This window comes from Chaetodon auriga, chromosome 21 (assembly GCF_051107435.1).
Source record: "Chaetodon auriga isolate fChaAug3 chromosome 21, fChaAug3.hap1, whole genome shotgun sequence".
Taxonomy (NCBI): domain Eukaryota; kingdom Metazoa; phylum Chordata; class Actinopteri; order Chaetodontiformes; family Chaetodontidae; genus Chaetodon; species Chaetodon auriga.
This window is the reverse complement of record NC_135094.1, coordinates 8,925,304-8,941,489: the sequence shown is the minus strand read 5'-3', so window position 1 is coordinate 8,941,489 and position 16,186 is coordinate 8,925,304. Positions and strand designations below refer to the sequence as shown.

The window sequence follows — 16,186 nt, the reverse complement described above, 5'->3', positions numbered from 1 at the left end:
ATGAATAAACATACAAAACCTTCAATCTGTGACTCTGCTGGTTTTATTTGAAAGCTAGTGCAAATGTAGATATCCGACAGCACATACTTGAGCGCACTGACAGTCAGGAGTTTGTCACAGAAAAACTGCTGCAGTACATCGGATGATGAAATACTTGATAAAGTGAATTATGGTTCAACATGTTTAGAACAGGTTCATATATGATACAGTTAATTCCTTGACATGCTCATCACATCAATAGTCAAAAGGAAGTTATAAAGCACTTAGTCTGTTTTTTTTTTTTAAAAATGAACGGCCACCTGAACACATGCACACAGACACAAAACATTTGTCCTTGATATCAGACTCCAGTGACCGACATCATTATGGTGTTAATATTGAGAAAATGTAAATCGAGGCTTGTTCTAGTTAGAAAAGTCATAAAACAGTAACAGTTTAGTGCTTGTTGTGTTGCTTGATACATGCATTGTATGAGCATGATTTCTATGACGCTGAATGGAATATAAAGCCTCAAGAAACTGATAAAAATTACAATACTACTCAGAAATTACACAGTCTATTTATCGTCACCTTACTCGTCCAATCACTCTGCAATATGGCACACATAATGGCTTCCTTCAAGTTATTTCCAAGCCTGCTCTGCCAGTCATATTTTCTCTCACTCTTCCCTTGTTGCCATACCCGAGCTCTCCACCAAACCTCTTATTAAAAAAGCTAAAATTAAACAATGACAGGAAAGTGTCACACAGACAACGGTGAGTCAGCAGCTGCAGCTCTGCAGACAACACATTGTTTTTTTTCCATGTAAAATCTTTGGAAACGGTCGATCAGAGTTATAGTATTTAGCTTTAAAACTGGACAATTCCTTTAGCGTTTTCAAGGAGCGTCGCTGCTGGTGTGAAGGTTTTCCTAACACGAGCCTACTCGGCGTCGATGAGCATGACGTGCACAAACAGTCCGGCGGAGCAGATGACGTCTCCTCTCTTGGTGAGCAGCGGGATGTGGCGATATCCTGGAGACGAGGAAATGAGTTTTAGCTTTGTCAGCAAAATATGGCAGCAGATGGGACACAAACTGAAGTCATATGATTTACATAAAGCAAATCTTGTATGGCGCAATATTCGGAGGTTTTGTACATTAGAAGGGCAAATAAACAAGTGGATGACATGTTTTTATTGAGCAATAAAGTTTCTGCTCAAAATTGCATTTTGAAGAATATGATTAAGTATTGAGACAATGTCTGAATATTTTCCTTTCAGTAAAAAGCTTATGTAGAACGTAACATTCATTCGGTGGCTTTGCACCTTTTCACTGTGCAGGAATCGTCATGTTTCGAGTCATCTTTTGCTTTACCTCCTGTGTGTTCCCGCCCTTGTGATTGATTTGCGTCACCTGTCCCTCGTTCGTTTTCACCTGTGCCACATCAGGCCTCCCTCCTCACAGTGTTTTTCCTGTCTGTTCTCACCAGATTGCCGTCTTACCTCATACATGTGCAGTCCAGTGTTTTCCTTGTGCTTTCTGTGATTTTGGACTTTTGTTTTGTTTTGCACTGGATCTTGCTTAACTTCTCATTTTTTGGCCTTATTTTCTTTGGCGTTGACCCTCACGTATCTCGCCACCCATTAAGTATTTATGTTGTTTGTCACTGAACTAAATAAATTTTTAACACTGCACTAGTTCTGCCTTTTGGGTTCAACCCCTGGTTCATCTGAGACACTTTATGACAGGAATTCCTTCTTTGGACAAATTTCCCAACAACATATTTTAGTCCGCAATGCCACTGGGACAGGTTTGAGTGCAATGCCAATTGGGGTAGGAGGTCCTCTTGTCTCAGCGGGGCTTGAAGAATTGGTTTTACAGGTATGTGCTTCCTGCTGTTTCAGCACGACTTTCTTACCGTTCTGTACACTGGTGAGCGGTAGACAGTACTGCCCGATGAGATCATTCTGGGACGTTGAGTCATAGTCCTCCACCACAAATCGCACCACGGCCAGCTCTGGGACCTGGATGTCAAACTGGAATCTCTCATTCCACATTGGGTTGAACCCTGCCAAGACGGATTGTTGTTCAGCTGGTGAAACTCACAAAAATACTATACACTGTATAGAATTTTATTTTTCTGCCAAAGTGTTTGATGTTTGCTCTGAGAGAAAGATACCCACATCATGTGTGTTTATGAGTCTTATGCTCACCATTGTTTTCAATGTAGTGTGTCTCCTTGCTGGCGTTGTCTGCCGGGACACCGTAGACCTCCACTCTCACCAGAGGGTCAACAATGGATTTGTGTTTGTCCTTGTTGATTTTAGGTAACTGCTGAGCTGAGATGATCTTTTGTATTGAGATATGAAAACAAGCAAACATGTAGCAATGCATATATTGAACAACAAAAAAAAAATCATGTCTACAGCACTTATAAATGCAAGAAAACTGCTAGCTTGAAAACACAGATGTAAACAGTGTAGGGGGACTCCATGGATAGATCCTTCTGTAGATATAAAGGGCTCATTCTAAGGTAACAAAAACACAATGAATACTTCTTTTCAGGTGACTGTACACTCATGAAAACATTACTGTGAATATTACATTACATTTCTACCAATAGATCCCCGTAAATCCTCATGAAAGCTTTATATTTGTATGCTGCCACTCTCTTGTGTTGTGATTGGTCAGACTATTTTTCATTCAAACAAACATTTTCAACACAGAAATGTAAGATACTGTAATGTTAGTACTTAAAGTAGATATATATTATTGCCCCACTTGGGCTGGCCCAGTCAAAAAAGTCTGAAAATGCTGCTGTTGTTAGGCCTCAGGGATACACAGGAAGCTTGTGCATGTAAAGAGATGTTTGCTTAAAGGAACTAAGTCCTTCTTTCAGGTGTGACCTCAGGTAAACTCACCATGACATGAAAGGTCTTCCTCTTCAGCCAGGGCCCTTTGGTTAGCGTGTTGGGATCGAACTGAGAGGACAGGCTTCTCAGAAATTCCGGTTTCAGGATGTAGCCACAGACACCATTTGGCAGAAACTGACCTTGGTTTAGGTGCATCTCCTTGGAGGGAGTCTGGAAGTTCAATGCCACTAAAAAAGCCAAAGCAGAGAGAGAAGGGGGTGAAACCATTACTCTTAATATAAAAATAACGGCTGTATTTCTGCATGTAGTAGTGGGTGTGTACCTATCTGGCAGCCAACGTTCCACATGGGCACTGGGTTGTAGTTGGAGGAGTCAGTTCTGGAGCCAGCTGGGTAGATCCGACTGAGTTTGTCCATGTTGTGATGGATGTAGGCAGTACCTACCAGACCACATCAAAACACCAATGCTTTAACACACTTCAACACTCATGAGAAATCATAATCATGCTTGTCAGTAAGGTTCATGGTGGCCATGTTCACCTGAAGTCTCAGCCAGGCTGAAAGCTTTACTCTCCTTGAAGGACGACATCTCGTAGAAGGCCTGGTTGTCCTTGGCGTGTTCAAAGCTGTTAAAATGGACACTCTTGCAGTAGATGACGATGTCTGAGAGCTGCTTGGCAAGTTTGATCTTTGATTTCTAAAAGGAGATGGGATAGTGGATCAGTTTCATTCTCTTCATTGAAAGTCAAAAAAAGAAAGTAATAATAATAATAAGCACTTTACACACCTTTGGTTTGGCTTTTTGGCCGTTCTCCTTACATTCTGAAGCCTCATCCTCCTCAGACACAGTGTCTTCCTCTATGGTGCTGTCGTTGTTGAAGGCAGCATCCAGTTTGTTCAATCGCTTTCCCTTGATGAGGAACTTGCCCTTCAGCTCCTGCTCAGAAACAGAGAAAATGTGTTTTTATGTGTTGTTATGCAATTTCCAAACACAAAACTCGGGATACATTCTGTGCAGTAATTTGCCGTTAAATGCAGGGAAGCACACTCTTACTTTTCAACAGCAAAAAGCACGTGTTATTGGTGACTGCTCAACACGCCCTCTCAACAGCCAATGACAGAAAGGAAAATGTGTAATGCATAATTATAATTTCATTTGAGGCTGACAATGCCACAGGCATTCATCCATTGGGTGCTACATCTGAACAGGGCAGCCCACAAGGGCTTAGGAATGTCTCTGAAAGATGCTTTGACACGCTAATACTTCCCTCTTTGCATGTCTCTACCAATAATGAGAAAATGTTTCAGTTCATCTGGGAGCCCTGCGAGTCCTTACTATCAAAGATATAAGGTTTAAGGAGGAAAGATGTAGGGAAAAGGAGGAAAATGGAAAAGAGAGTAACGAAAGACTTAAAAAAAGACACACAAGTTGAGGCCAAAAGGCTTTTTAAAGAGAGGCCAACATGTCTGAGAGGTGGGCAGTGGAAACTGCAATCATGAAACCAGTTTGTGTTAGTGTTAAACGAATGTGCGCATTCCTTGCACGCCTTGTGTGCAAACACTAAATACCAACCTCTGCTCACATAAAAATGAAATTCCACTGGCCATCAACCTCACTTATCAAACAAGGTGCCCTCTCACACGCTACCAGGCCTTGTCGTCCGATCTTTTAACAACTTATTAGTTAATAAACAACAGCTCTGAAAGTGCTCACTAAAACAAGCTTATGAAGTGCAAAACTCTTGTGTACCAACATTGACAACACACGGAGGAGGAGCGGAGGCTTAAAACTGATGCTGTTTTGATTATGTGGTTTATTTGGTGCTCACATAATGGGGATGGGTGTAACGTTAATCTCATCAGCTTCCTTCCCAGACAAATCTAATAGTCCAAGTTAAAGTAAACAGGAAAGTGAAAAAAATCTGGCAGAGCGATTCATTAACTTAGAATTTTTAGGTGTGATCTTCTGTGAGAAGGTATTTACAGCAAAGCTCTAAAGACTGTGAATGTGATGTGGTATGAATGAGCTCAGGTTAGAGGCCACACACCTCAGGTGAGGGGAAGTTGGCGGGCATGGTGTTGCCCAGAGGCTTTGTGACCAAAGCATCGCCCAGGATGGAGATCAAGTGGTGGGCCATGATCTTCTGTTGGTCCACGCTGCAGTGGTTCTCCAGGGACAGGATCACTGGGTACTCAGACGTCTGGAGAAACAAAGTGAAGGTGAAGCTCAGCCTCTCCAGAATCGTATGAATGAGAACAGGAATGGAAAATAAATGGTACATCCAATACCACAGGTGATATATGTCACATACTTTGAAGGCGTACTCTTTGATGGCTTTGACGACGTCTCTGAAGAGCACTTTGGATGTGAGCGTGTAGCCGTGGTAAATCACAGGCTCGCCGTTAGCGCCGTCCCAACAGTCCAGCTCCACACAGCGACAGCTCTTCATCAGGGCTCTGCGAGGCAAAGCAGCCTTCATGAAAACCTGCACACCACTGGGGTCACTCTCACGCAGATACATTTCCAGGAACTTTATTTGCATTTTCAACCAAATGAAACTAGTGTCAATCCCTGCCAGTGCTTTTTGAAGGCCTCGTGGTTGTATGGCTCTGCAGTGTTGCAGTTTACATCTACGTCCGTCCAGATTCATATAATATCTGTAATGAAGACTTTGAGGGAATTTAATAAAGGGGATTAAGTGTATTTTTTGCTGAAATGGAAGTTATCCCTATATCGACATTTATGATTCCAAAGAATAATGTCCAGTGATAAACATGCTGTCTTCACTTAGACACCATTTCTGCAGAGGACTGATAGAAACAATAACCTGAAGCTCATTACCAGCAAAACCAAGGAGGATGTGGTGGGCTACAATGCTTCAAATATGGATGCACAGCAAGCACATTTTAAAGGTGGACACCCAAGATTAGTGTCAGCAATTCAGTATCTGACCAAATGTGAAATATGGTCACAATCTCCCCTTCTGTTCCTGAGTTATGGTGATGAATAATGGCCAGAAAAGTGTTTTTGCAGAATGATACAATGTCACAGTGAAGTTGACCTTTGAACTTTTGGATATTAAATGTCTTCACTTCATCATTTCAAGCTATCAGACATTTTTGTGAAATATGGACAAAATTAGCAAGTGAATTCTTGAGTTACGGCCAAAAAATGTGTTTTGTAAGGTCACAGTGACCTTTGACCACCAAAGTCTAATCAGTCCAAGTGAACGTTTGCCCTAAATATGAAGAAAATTCCTTTGAGGGAGAGAATATGAGCAAAACACCTCACTGTCAAGCTGCTTTTATGAAGAAATAATACTATTAGCACGATGGGGTAAAGCTGCTAAAGGAGGAATTCGGCTTCAGTCATGAACAGTATGTTGCTTTAAATAGTTACTTTATGTAGGCTTCTGTGCTGCTGGGTCCTTTGAGTTGGTCCTCCATCAGGTATGTGTTGTGGGAGGAGGAGATGTAGTAATGGTTGAGAGGCTGGTTCATGTCCTGATACACGTGTTTATGAGCCGGGTTGAGGATGGAGCCTTCCTCTTGATGCAGGTACATCAGGAAGCCATCTTTGGTCATACGATTCTTCTCCTTCGCTGGTGGACAGAGGACAGACATGATGATGAAATATGTCAATGTATGTTTGCTCTCTGTGGTGTTGTTTCAAGCCCCAAAGACGAGTGACTCTTCTGAGTTAACCCTACCTGTCCCGTCCACCTCGTGTTTTTCGATCAGCTTGAGAGCGTCCTCCATGGACGCCTGGTCCCTCTGCTCATTTAGCAGGAAGTTGAGCAGGTCTGTGGCGCTCATCTGACCGTCTGTTTGAGCGTAATTTTCATAAATCACATCTATCTCCTCTCGGTGTGTCAGCAGGTCGTAGAAGTGCTTGATCTCTGAGCCCTCCAACGTGCCTGAATTGGACTTGTCGCATTTCTGTGAAACGTGAGACATGATGGACCAATCATACAAAAAGACTTCTGATCTGAAGTTTATGGATTGTACACTGATCTTAAAATGTAGCTGTGTGGGATACAAAGGCTCGTCCATGAGTTCTCTCACCTTGAAAATATCCTCTGCGTAAGCGTCGTCCACTTCGATGTTGATCTGTCGCAGGAAGTGCTTCAGCTCCTTCAGGGTCATCTTGTTGTCCTCGTTCTTGTCTGCTTTCCGCATGCAGTTGATGATCCAGCTGGCATTTGGATGTAAGGATTTGGTTTGCACATCATCTGTGAAACTACACAACTCAACTGAAACACTTATAAAGAAGAATCAACAAATCATTTATGTAATCACATTTCCCAGGTGGTCTTTGTCAAGGATACTGCTCGCTCTTCTGCTGGCGGCTGAGGTTTTGCATATTGTTGATGATCTTCTCTATGCCGTTGACCCACTGTTTTGCCTCCACCCCACTGGCTGCCAGCAGGTCCAGATTTTTCTTGCGGCCCTTGAAGATGATGGAGAAGCATCGGTCTTCAACAGAGGGCTCGGTGTGTTTGTTGAGCCCCTCTGACTGACGGCCCTTGCGCACTGAATCGATGTCATCAATGGAGACTGTTTGGAGAGAGGAAGCAGTTTGTTAGGAACTCTGGTCCTTGAGACATCACCAACAGCTGGTTTGATAATAACTGGAGTCTGCAGACATCAGCTCTCAAAACACTAGAAGTCACACAGAGAGGAGCCTGAGCAAGTCTTAACAGTGCTGTAATTGCAAAAAATGACAATATTCAGATCATTTAAATGTCTAGTTAAATTGAGTTTGATGTGCAACATCCCCTCAGGATTCAGAGACTATTTTAAAGTTTCACAAACTAATTAGACAAAGGTGGAAACTCCTTGTCTGGATTACAGACAAAATAAAATGAAGTTCTCCTTTGTCGGTCCTCACAATCTGATACATTTTCAGCATTGCATTATAAAATATTTGCATTAAGAAATGTGAGAAACAATCTTAAGCAATGAACTAAAAATCTATGTTTTTAATGTAAATTGTAAATTAAAATGTGTTTTGCATTGAGGCTTTAAGTGCTTTTCTATTGATCGCCTGTCATCAGCGGTGGTAAATATTGTCAATGGTGCTGTTAGATCTGTATGTAATTTTGAGTGTGATATTTGGGTGCAGCCTCGAAGCAGCTGGCAGTGACATTTGACTCCTCGAAGCAAACTTGATAACTCTTCCTTGGACAAGTCGGTATCTTGGGGCTGCAGACTTTTTATCTCGATGGGAACATCAGAGTGCCAGAAACTGTTTTTCAGTCTTATCTACAGGAAGGCTTTTGTTTCTGTGTGGTAGCTGACTTGTGTGGCCTTCATTCACAAGGCACACGACGACAGATAAAAACATATAACTCTTCAGCAGCAGCCTTCAAGCACACTGGATGTTTGAAGGATGGCGCAGCAGTCTGGGTTTGACCCCCAAGCAGTTTATCTTAATGCAGAAACAACTGGTTCTTGGGCAAACACCTTATAATGTTTCTGTGGCAAACATGTTCGCAAACAGCTGCGTATTTGCAAATCCAGCAGCAATGTTAGTTAAATACCCAACACTCACCTACCAAACATGTTACATAACAACAGTAGGCTGAGCATGAGTCCGTCTGAGCCTCAGAGATGATCTCCCAGACATTTTGTTGGTGTCCGCTGAACAACCCAAACACATTCCACTGAGATCTGATTGCTGCACTTAACAATAGTTGATGCAATCTGGCCTCCCTTGATCTTCTTGCCTCACGGCCTGGCACACATAAAACACTGTGATCTCATTTCTAGCGCTAAAAACATGTTGTATCAGACGCTGAAATAGACTGAAGGTCTCAGCACATACAGCCTGTTCTTACTCATACATTGGGGGCCAGTTCTGTTGTTGAGCAGCTTAAAATACGGAAGAGCATGTACCCCTTGTAACAAAACAGCAAAGACCACAGGCTTAGCGAAGAGGCCATATGTTGTAGCTGGGTTACAATCAGTGTTTCTACCCTTTACATCCCAGGGTTGCAGAGTCAAATGAAGAGCAACCATTGTTCCTGTGAGAACTGGAGACTATCTAAGGGCAGGATGAATCTAAAGGTCAGGCTACTCGAACAGCAAAACACAACAGTGAGGGGGCGGTGTGGCGAAATGCACCAAAGGCTTCATGGTGTACTCTCAGCTGACTGCTAGATGAACAAAATACCTTAGAGGCACTCACCAGAAGGGCAGTGTTTGTTTAATCTGCACATGCACATTATCCCCAGCAAAACAGGCCTCTGAAGAGGAGTTTAGGGTCGTGAATTTGGATCATTTTCAGAGAATCCCATCTGGAGAGCCGACCCACAGTGTCCAAGTCTTGTCATCCGCGTCACACTGGCATTGCTTAAATACCAGATGAAATTTCACACAATGAGATTATTGTGGCAGCCCAGACAAAGTTCATGCTGCTGTTTCTAAAGCTCAACATTTAGCAGTGAAGAGGCTGTTTCCCAGAGAGCGGGAGCCTTAGTTAGCCACATCAGTGAATGAGTAAAGTTGACCTGAAGGTTAATATTCAGCTTGGAGCTGAAGTGGGAAGTTAAAAGATATTATACACAAAATAAACTTTGTGGAATGGCACACAAAACAGTAACCACCTACTTACCCTATCTGTCAGCCTTTGACGCGAATATCGTTTAGTCAAATTCTGATCTGATAAGTCTGCAAACACCTTTATCTGTGTGACAAATATCAGACCGATGGCTATACAAGGGAAGAGTCTCATGGGATGTGTGTGTGTTATCTTTATGGAGAATGTAAAGCCTGTGACATCTACCTTGTGCGACCCTGACAGTGTGTATCTGTGGATGCTATCAAGGCGAATGACAGTCAGTGAGTGTGGGAAAAAACTGAGCTTTCCAGTCTGTGGGGACCAATGAGAAGTGATCCAGAGTGGAGGGCTTTTTTGGATCAGTGTGTGGATGATTTACAGGCTTTAAATCTCAGCTCTGCACTGGCCAAAATCTGTCCGTCGCATTGAACAGTGTCAAAAAGTTGGCATCAAATATTTAATCAGATGTTTCCTGATTTAAGTCAGGAAGCTTCTAACTTTTGACTTATACTGTTGCACTGCAGCCAGAACAAGCCATAAATACAACAGCGACTCATAATCGTCGCCTCTCCTCTCAGATGCTCAGCTCAGATGAGGAAAAACTAAAGAAAAAAGGGAGAAAGCTCAGCGAGAGCGACAGAGGAGATCTCTGTTGCAGCATAGATACAGACATGCAAACAATGTTTAATGTATAAACAATCACTGTTGACACAAGATGCAGAACATCAATGTGGGCAAGCAGAATCATCATTTATAACAGGACTGCCCACTGATAAAACACTAAACCTACCACAGCAGATGAATCTGGTCAAAAACAATACGTGCTGTCCTCCCACGCTCTCTTACCTTGTGCCAAAGCACTTTAGAGCTGATTGGTAATTGCGGTTTGCTAAAGCCCACAGGAAAGCAATAAAACATGCAGGCTTATTTCCGTAAACAAGGAAATGCCTGCAAACGCAAGGTCCATCTCTGAGCGAGTTTGGTCGTGTTAAAAAATGGCTTTGACTCATGACCATTCACACAACGGCATCGCTTGATATCGCCTCTGTGTGTGTTATCTATTGTGTCTGTATGGGGAATATAAGGCGCACCGGTCTGTCTTTCAGTGTTTGTTCAAGGCTGAGGCTCAGGGCAGAGGTTATCAGCCCTGGTAGCAGCAGCTGCTGCCAGGATGGGAGATAAATCAGAGCTACCAGAAGCCCAGAGGACGCATACATACATTCACACCCTGACAGTGGACCACTGAACCAGAAATCAGAGGAAAATAATCTCGCTCACACACACGGACGAACAAACAGTCAGGATTCACACTGGTATTTTCCAGTCTGTCTTTGGCTGCTGTATCTGTGCGAGTTGTTTCCATTTCACCACCACATCGCACATATTCTGGAGCACCAGTGGGATTTGAAGGGTGTGTTTGTGTGCGCGCTGTAGAGCAACAAGCTCTATTGTTGAAGTCTGAAAGGACTCTGAGCTGACAGAATAAGAAGGATGTACGGGTAAGTAAAATAAAATGACTTGCAGAACTCAGAGGGAGGGAAGTTTAACAGAGCTTCCCTCCAGTGTGTGAATTATGTAAATGAAATCCTATTTTGCTCACACACAAAAACAGAATTATGCAAACATAAGGTGTAAGCCAGAAGAAGATGTCACTCACAGGTCTGGTTTCGCTTGAACGTTTTGTGGGATTCGTGCCAGAACGTTTTGCAGTCTTCCTGCAGTTTGAAGAAGCGGTTCTTCTTCCAGGAGCTCGAGCGAACCTTGACCAAATCCCCACCGACCAGCAGGAACTGGAGATCTGCATCTCCCTCCAAACCTGCAGGAGTGGCGAGGTTGGAGAGAGGTCACACACAAATCTGATGAACCGAGATGACCTGTAATGTTCGGTGCATGAACAAGGGAAATTATGACATTGCTAATAAGGATAAGAGTTAGTGTATGTTTCGAATACACAGGTTTCATTTCCTTATGGGGATTCTCCGTTAAGTTAGTATTTCACTTCCACAAAGCTTCATAAAGAACAGACAAAATCACAGCAGTGCAGGATGACATATCCTCCAGGGCTCCAGAAATGCTTGACATACAGTCACCATAACGCAACAAACAGCATCCTTCTGCTCAACCCTCCCTGCCTCCACTTTGTAACACAGGTGTAATACCTGTTTTACCATATTCAGTGTTCCAAGGCCACTCAGCTGGGAATGACTTAGATTTGACTAGTTTTACATTCAGTTAAATCAATTATTTTTTTTGCTTTTTTTTTGTTTTTTTCCCAATTTAATAATTACACTTAGAGAAGGGAGGGAAAGGGTTTAAGATAGGGTGAATATTATCTCTAAATTGGCCATTATGTGTAAAATCAGTGGTGTGGCCCTTTAAGCAGGGGTGGAAGAAATATTTAGATCCTTTACTTCAGTGAAAGTACTAATACCACACTGTGAAAATACTCCACTACAAGGCAAAGTCCTGCATTCGAAACTTCACTTAATAATGTATTTATTATCAGCAACATGTACTTAAAGTATCAGAAGTAAAAGTAGTTATTGCACATTAAAATGATCCCTTTTATATCTGATGTTTTTAGATTAATATCACTGCTGCATTCATGTGTATGCTGCATTTTACTGCTATAGATACTATTCCTATACTATATACTAAACTACTATACTATATACTTTAATCTGGAGCAATGCATCATATTCTATAACATCATTGTATGTTTGTGAGAACCACATATCTCTAAAAAGGCAACACTTTGTTTACAACTCATCCAGTTTTTAAGTCGTTCATTTATCTTAAGAAGTCGGAGAATTTTATCAACCCGTGAAGGAACACATGAAATCAGAAAAGTAAGTTGTAACTAAAGATGTCAGACAAATGTAGTGGATTAAAAGTCTAATATTTTCCTCTGAGATTTAGTGGAAAAGAAGCATAAAGTTGCATAAAATTGAACGACCCAAGTGGACTTACTTTTCCTTATATATATTACGTTATATATATTTTGTACTACTAATTTTGTCCGAAAAAGAGCCTGTAGTCTGATGACAGACGTGAGCACAGTCAGCTGACTGATGTGTAACAGTCTCAGTCATGTTCAGCACATTGTTTCACACAGCGTTTGTCAACCGATGAGCCGTGCCAGTGGCTTATCATTCAGGTGAAGTAATCTGCTGATTAATGGCTTTCTGAGAAGGGTGTGTGACATCCACTGAAAGAATGATTCACAATTCATTTCTGACATTAAGCCACTGTAAGTTCGCAGGCAGATGTTGGCAGAGCAACGCTTAGTTTATTTGTTTCCCAGCTGTGCAGAAGTGAAGTAATCCTGGTGTTTGTCACACGGGTGGGACTGATCTTTGCATGCACATTTTGCATCACACAAGCTTAAAATACTTGTTAACAGAGGAGTTGAGTCAGAAATGTGTATTAACTTATGTCCTCTCAGTAATCAGGGCATTTGAGGATAACTGTAGTACATTCACTGTACTCAGCTGGGACGGTGTCAGAGTCGTGGGCATGACCACAACATTACAGACATTTTTTCCCCGGGTCCCGGCACAGACCCACAGAGGCCGTTTATGAGCTTCTGGCCTCTCTGCAGCCAGGGAGGAGGACTGGGCAAAGCAGCTCGAGAGCTCTGACACCGCCTCTGCTCAGTCAGGCTTTCTTAACTCCATCGGCTTCTCCTCGTTTGCCATGTAATCTGCTTTACCGTGAAGAAGAGGTGCCTCTATGTTATGGAAACACAACAACCACAAATACATCCGTGATTCGTAACGCTTCCTCAAATCATAAAAAGTGAGTCATACGGTACATTTGGAGCGTTTTCGTGAGCTTTCTTTTCCGTCTTTGCAGAGTAATCAGTTTCAGATGCAAGGCTGGGTAAGAAATGATCTTAAGCCCACAGTAATACTGCCTACACCCTGTGAGACAAGCTAGGGCAAGAGGAATCAAGGTTAAATAACAGGGAGTGATAGCTGGAGGGAATTTTGATAAGGGTTCACATGCAACCTGAGTGGGAGTCTGAGACCTGTCTTTCACCACTGAATAATACTTTGTGTTTTTCCAGTAAATAAATGAGATCTGAGGAAACTTTTCACAGGGACAGACGCTCCAAATGTCCCATTTATGGATGCTAAACGAAAAGTTGAATTTCCTTCGTCTACTGACTTTAACAGCCAAACTCAGCAGCTCCGGTTGAGTGCTGTTTGCTCTGGAGAGTTTGCTTTGTGTTGCTCTGCTGTGCTCTCTTTCAAAATGACGAATGAATAATGAAAGTTAAGAGGCACAAAATGTCAAGAAGACACACCACAGCGGATTTCCCCTCTGCTCATCAAGCTCTTTTCAGGGTTTCCTGTGTTGGACCCAATTTGTAAAAAGACAGAAATGGACGTGTCATTTTCTTGAGCCTCCTCTGAGGTGTCACCACGGCAGAAAGAAAGAATCCAGCGCTCCAGGCAAGGAGGAAGCCTTGATCAAGCCTCTTTAGTGCACTGCATGTTGCCTCCCAACAACAGGCGAGTCACTCTGCAGGGTTACATATGATCAGCGATTTACATTAAGTGTATACATGCGTGTGTGCGCGCGCGGCAGAATAACCGTGCGCGCGTCCTTTGCACCTATTGGGGGGGACTCACCTAGGAGTTTTCCATTCTCCTGCGCAACTTTTTTCACCTGCTCCTGGAAAGCCTGCTCCTCGGATTTCGTCCTCTTCGGACGTTTATGTAAACAAGACATGGTGGGATAACTTTTCTTGTCAAAAAGTAGAATTTATAAGTATATCCAGCCGCTGTTTACTCTGTGCTCGGTGTGGAAGAGAAGAAGCTACCACGTAGTCGCCCCCCCGCCTCATGGGGCGGACCTAAGTTCATCTACTGCCCTGTTATATTCCCTGAAGCGAAGACTATCCGTCTGTGCACGCTCAGAGGACTGAAGAACGGGTCTACATGGTGATTTAGCCTCAGTCTTAAACTCTTATAGCTGTTGACGCATCTTAATGCCAGTGGGTTGGGACACCTTTTGATTGGCTCGAGAATTATCGAAAAACACTGACAATCTTAGGCATTTCATTGCTTTAAGAGAAGCACATGACATGTTTGTCAATTGTCTTGACTTGCACTGTTTTTTGGGTTGAACTTGGCTGCACGCACGAGCTTCTATTCACAACGTGAGTAACAATGTTTTCATGCTGTGCTGTGAAATAGCGCCATCGCATGGTAGAGATGTCTGAAAACGAAACTGTGATTTTTGGTTGCCGCTCTAAAAACATATTTGTTTTCTGCTCTCCAGACAGCTGAATCTCGATGAAAATGTTTCCGCGTGTTTGGAGGTTGATGAAAACACACTGTCGCGTTTCCTTTAAAATCATTTACAAGTCATCCATCATCCCCAAAGCTAAATGAGCAGAGTGGTTAGACATGCCACCTGCGTGCATGAGGGATTCTCCAATGTGTGGAGCGCGATATCGTCATGGAAATGGGAACATGCCATCAAACCACAATCCTAAACCTGAATGTCTAGAAGACATATCTGTTTTAGAGCAAAGCAACAAGCACCCAGTGTTGTGTGAACAGCAGCAGCAGCAGCATTAAGTACACGTTGGCTTTTATTTTTGTGACGAAATCACAAATAGAAACATCAGCATATGTAGCTCTGTAACACTTTTTGGCTATTCTTTGATTACAGACCTTTAAAATAATGTCTCTCTCTCTCTCACACACACACGCACACACACACAAACAAAACTCATATTTCACACATTAAATATTCCCCACTCCACCCAGTGGAAAACACTTCAACAGGTGATCTCGTAGAATTAAACAGGCATTAAAGTAAAACCTGCACGCTGTGCGTCACCACGCACCAACTCACCATGTTTCCCAGCTGTGCCATTTTGCTCCATCGTGGCTTCAGTCCGAACAAATCACCATGCGCCTGGCCAAAGTCCTCTTTCTCCTCCAGAGTAGTGCCGACTATATGATAGGGGCTATCACAAGCATGAGCACTTGCCTGTGCGTCCTGTGTGGGGAATAATCCAATCTGTGTCCCCCCCTCTGAACCGACCCACACAGTGCGCTGTTAATTCCAACCCATCAGGCTCTCAGTCCACACCCACTGCAACACCGGTCTGACAAGTACAACACTGCTCTTATGACTTCTCAGTCAACTCCCTTTGGACACAACTTTGGGTGGAAATTGACAATAAACTGGAAACAAGCACTTGCACAAGGTCCAGTGTAAACCTTGATAAGATAATGTTTTATGGAGGCTTTTCTCTATGTGCCTTCACTCAGTGTTGTGATTGTTTTGTGGCATTTGGGCACCAAGAGTGTGATTTGATTCATTTAGGGTGTTGCCTTCGTCTAGCACAGACCTGCCATTTAGAGTCTGAAGTGTACTGTTGCCTCGCCCCTCTACCTTTATACACAGCACAGTTAATGTTGGGAGTAACAACACTTCACGTCACTCCATGTGTGTAGTCATCATTATTGAAATACCTGAGGTCTTTACCCAATCTAGGTCTGCTGATAGCAGCTGAAGGCACCAATCCTGAGTAGACATCTCAGCACAGTGTTTGGCTGAGTGTTGATTCAAACAGAAATATGTGCTAAAGCAACAAATCAAAGCTAAATGAGCAGGTTTCGCTTGTCATGCATGCCTAGCTCATCTCTTGTGAACACATAAACGCTCTTTCTGGACACTGGCGAATTATAAAAGGGGTCTTGGAATTCTTTTCTTGTTAGCATCACGAATCTGGCAGGATGAGGCAGTCG

At 42.8% G+C, this 16,186-nt stretch overlaps 1 protein-coding gene across 2 annotated transcripts; it reads right to left on the bottom strand.

Moving 5' to 3' along the window:
* Positions 1-29: 29 nt before the first annotated feature.
* plcd1a (phospholipase C, delta 1a) lies at positions 30-15,532 on the bottom strand. Of its 2 annotated transcripts, none has more exons than XM_076761652.1 (15): positions 15,285-15,532; positions 11,071-11,229; positions 7,180-7,408; positions 6,917-7,046; positions 6,562-6,790; positions 6,252-6,453; positions 5,164-5,308; positions 4,900-5,052; positions 3,639-3,788; positions 3,392-3,548; positions 3,175-3,291; positions 2,901-3,079; positions 2,193-2,328; positions 1,898-2,047; positions 30-1,012 (listed from the first exon to the last, which is right to left on the bottom strand). In XM_076761652.1, the coding sequence occupies exons 1-15, from the start codon at positions 15,313-15,315 to the stop codon at positions 921-923; spliced, it is 2,259 nt and encodes a 752-aa protein (XP_076617767.1). In that variant the 5' UTR covers positions 15,316-15,532; the 3' UTR covers positions 30-920. The 2 variants fall into 2 exon arrangements, with proteins under 2 accessions (XP_076617767.1, XP_076617766.1); XM_076761651.1 differs by lacking the exon at positions 15,285-15,532 and adding an exon at positions 14,051-14,315.
* Positions 15,533-16,186: the final 654 nt, after the last annotated feature.

Excerpts from the sequence above, each read along its gene's own strand:
- plcd1a (XM_076761651.1), bottom strand. The coding sequence starts at position 14,150 with ATGTCTTGTTTACATAAACGTCCGAAGAGGACGAAATCCGAGGAGCAG. Across the intron at positions 7,409-11,070 it reads GTTCAAGCGAAACCAGACCT|TCTCCATTGATGACATCGAT; the intron begins GTGAGTGACATC and ends CTCTCCAAACAG. Across the intron at positions 1,013-1,897 it reads GCTCACCAGTGTACAGAACG|GATATCGCCACATCCCGCTG; the intron begins GTAAGAAAGTCG and ends CCTCGTCTCCAG.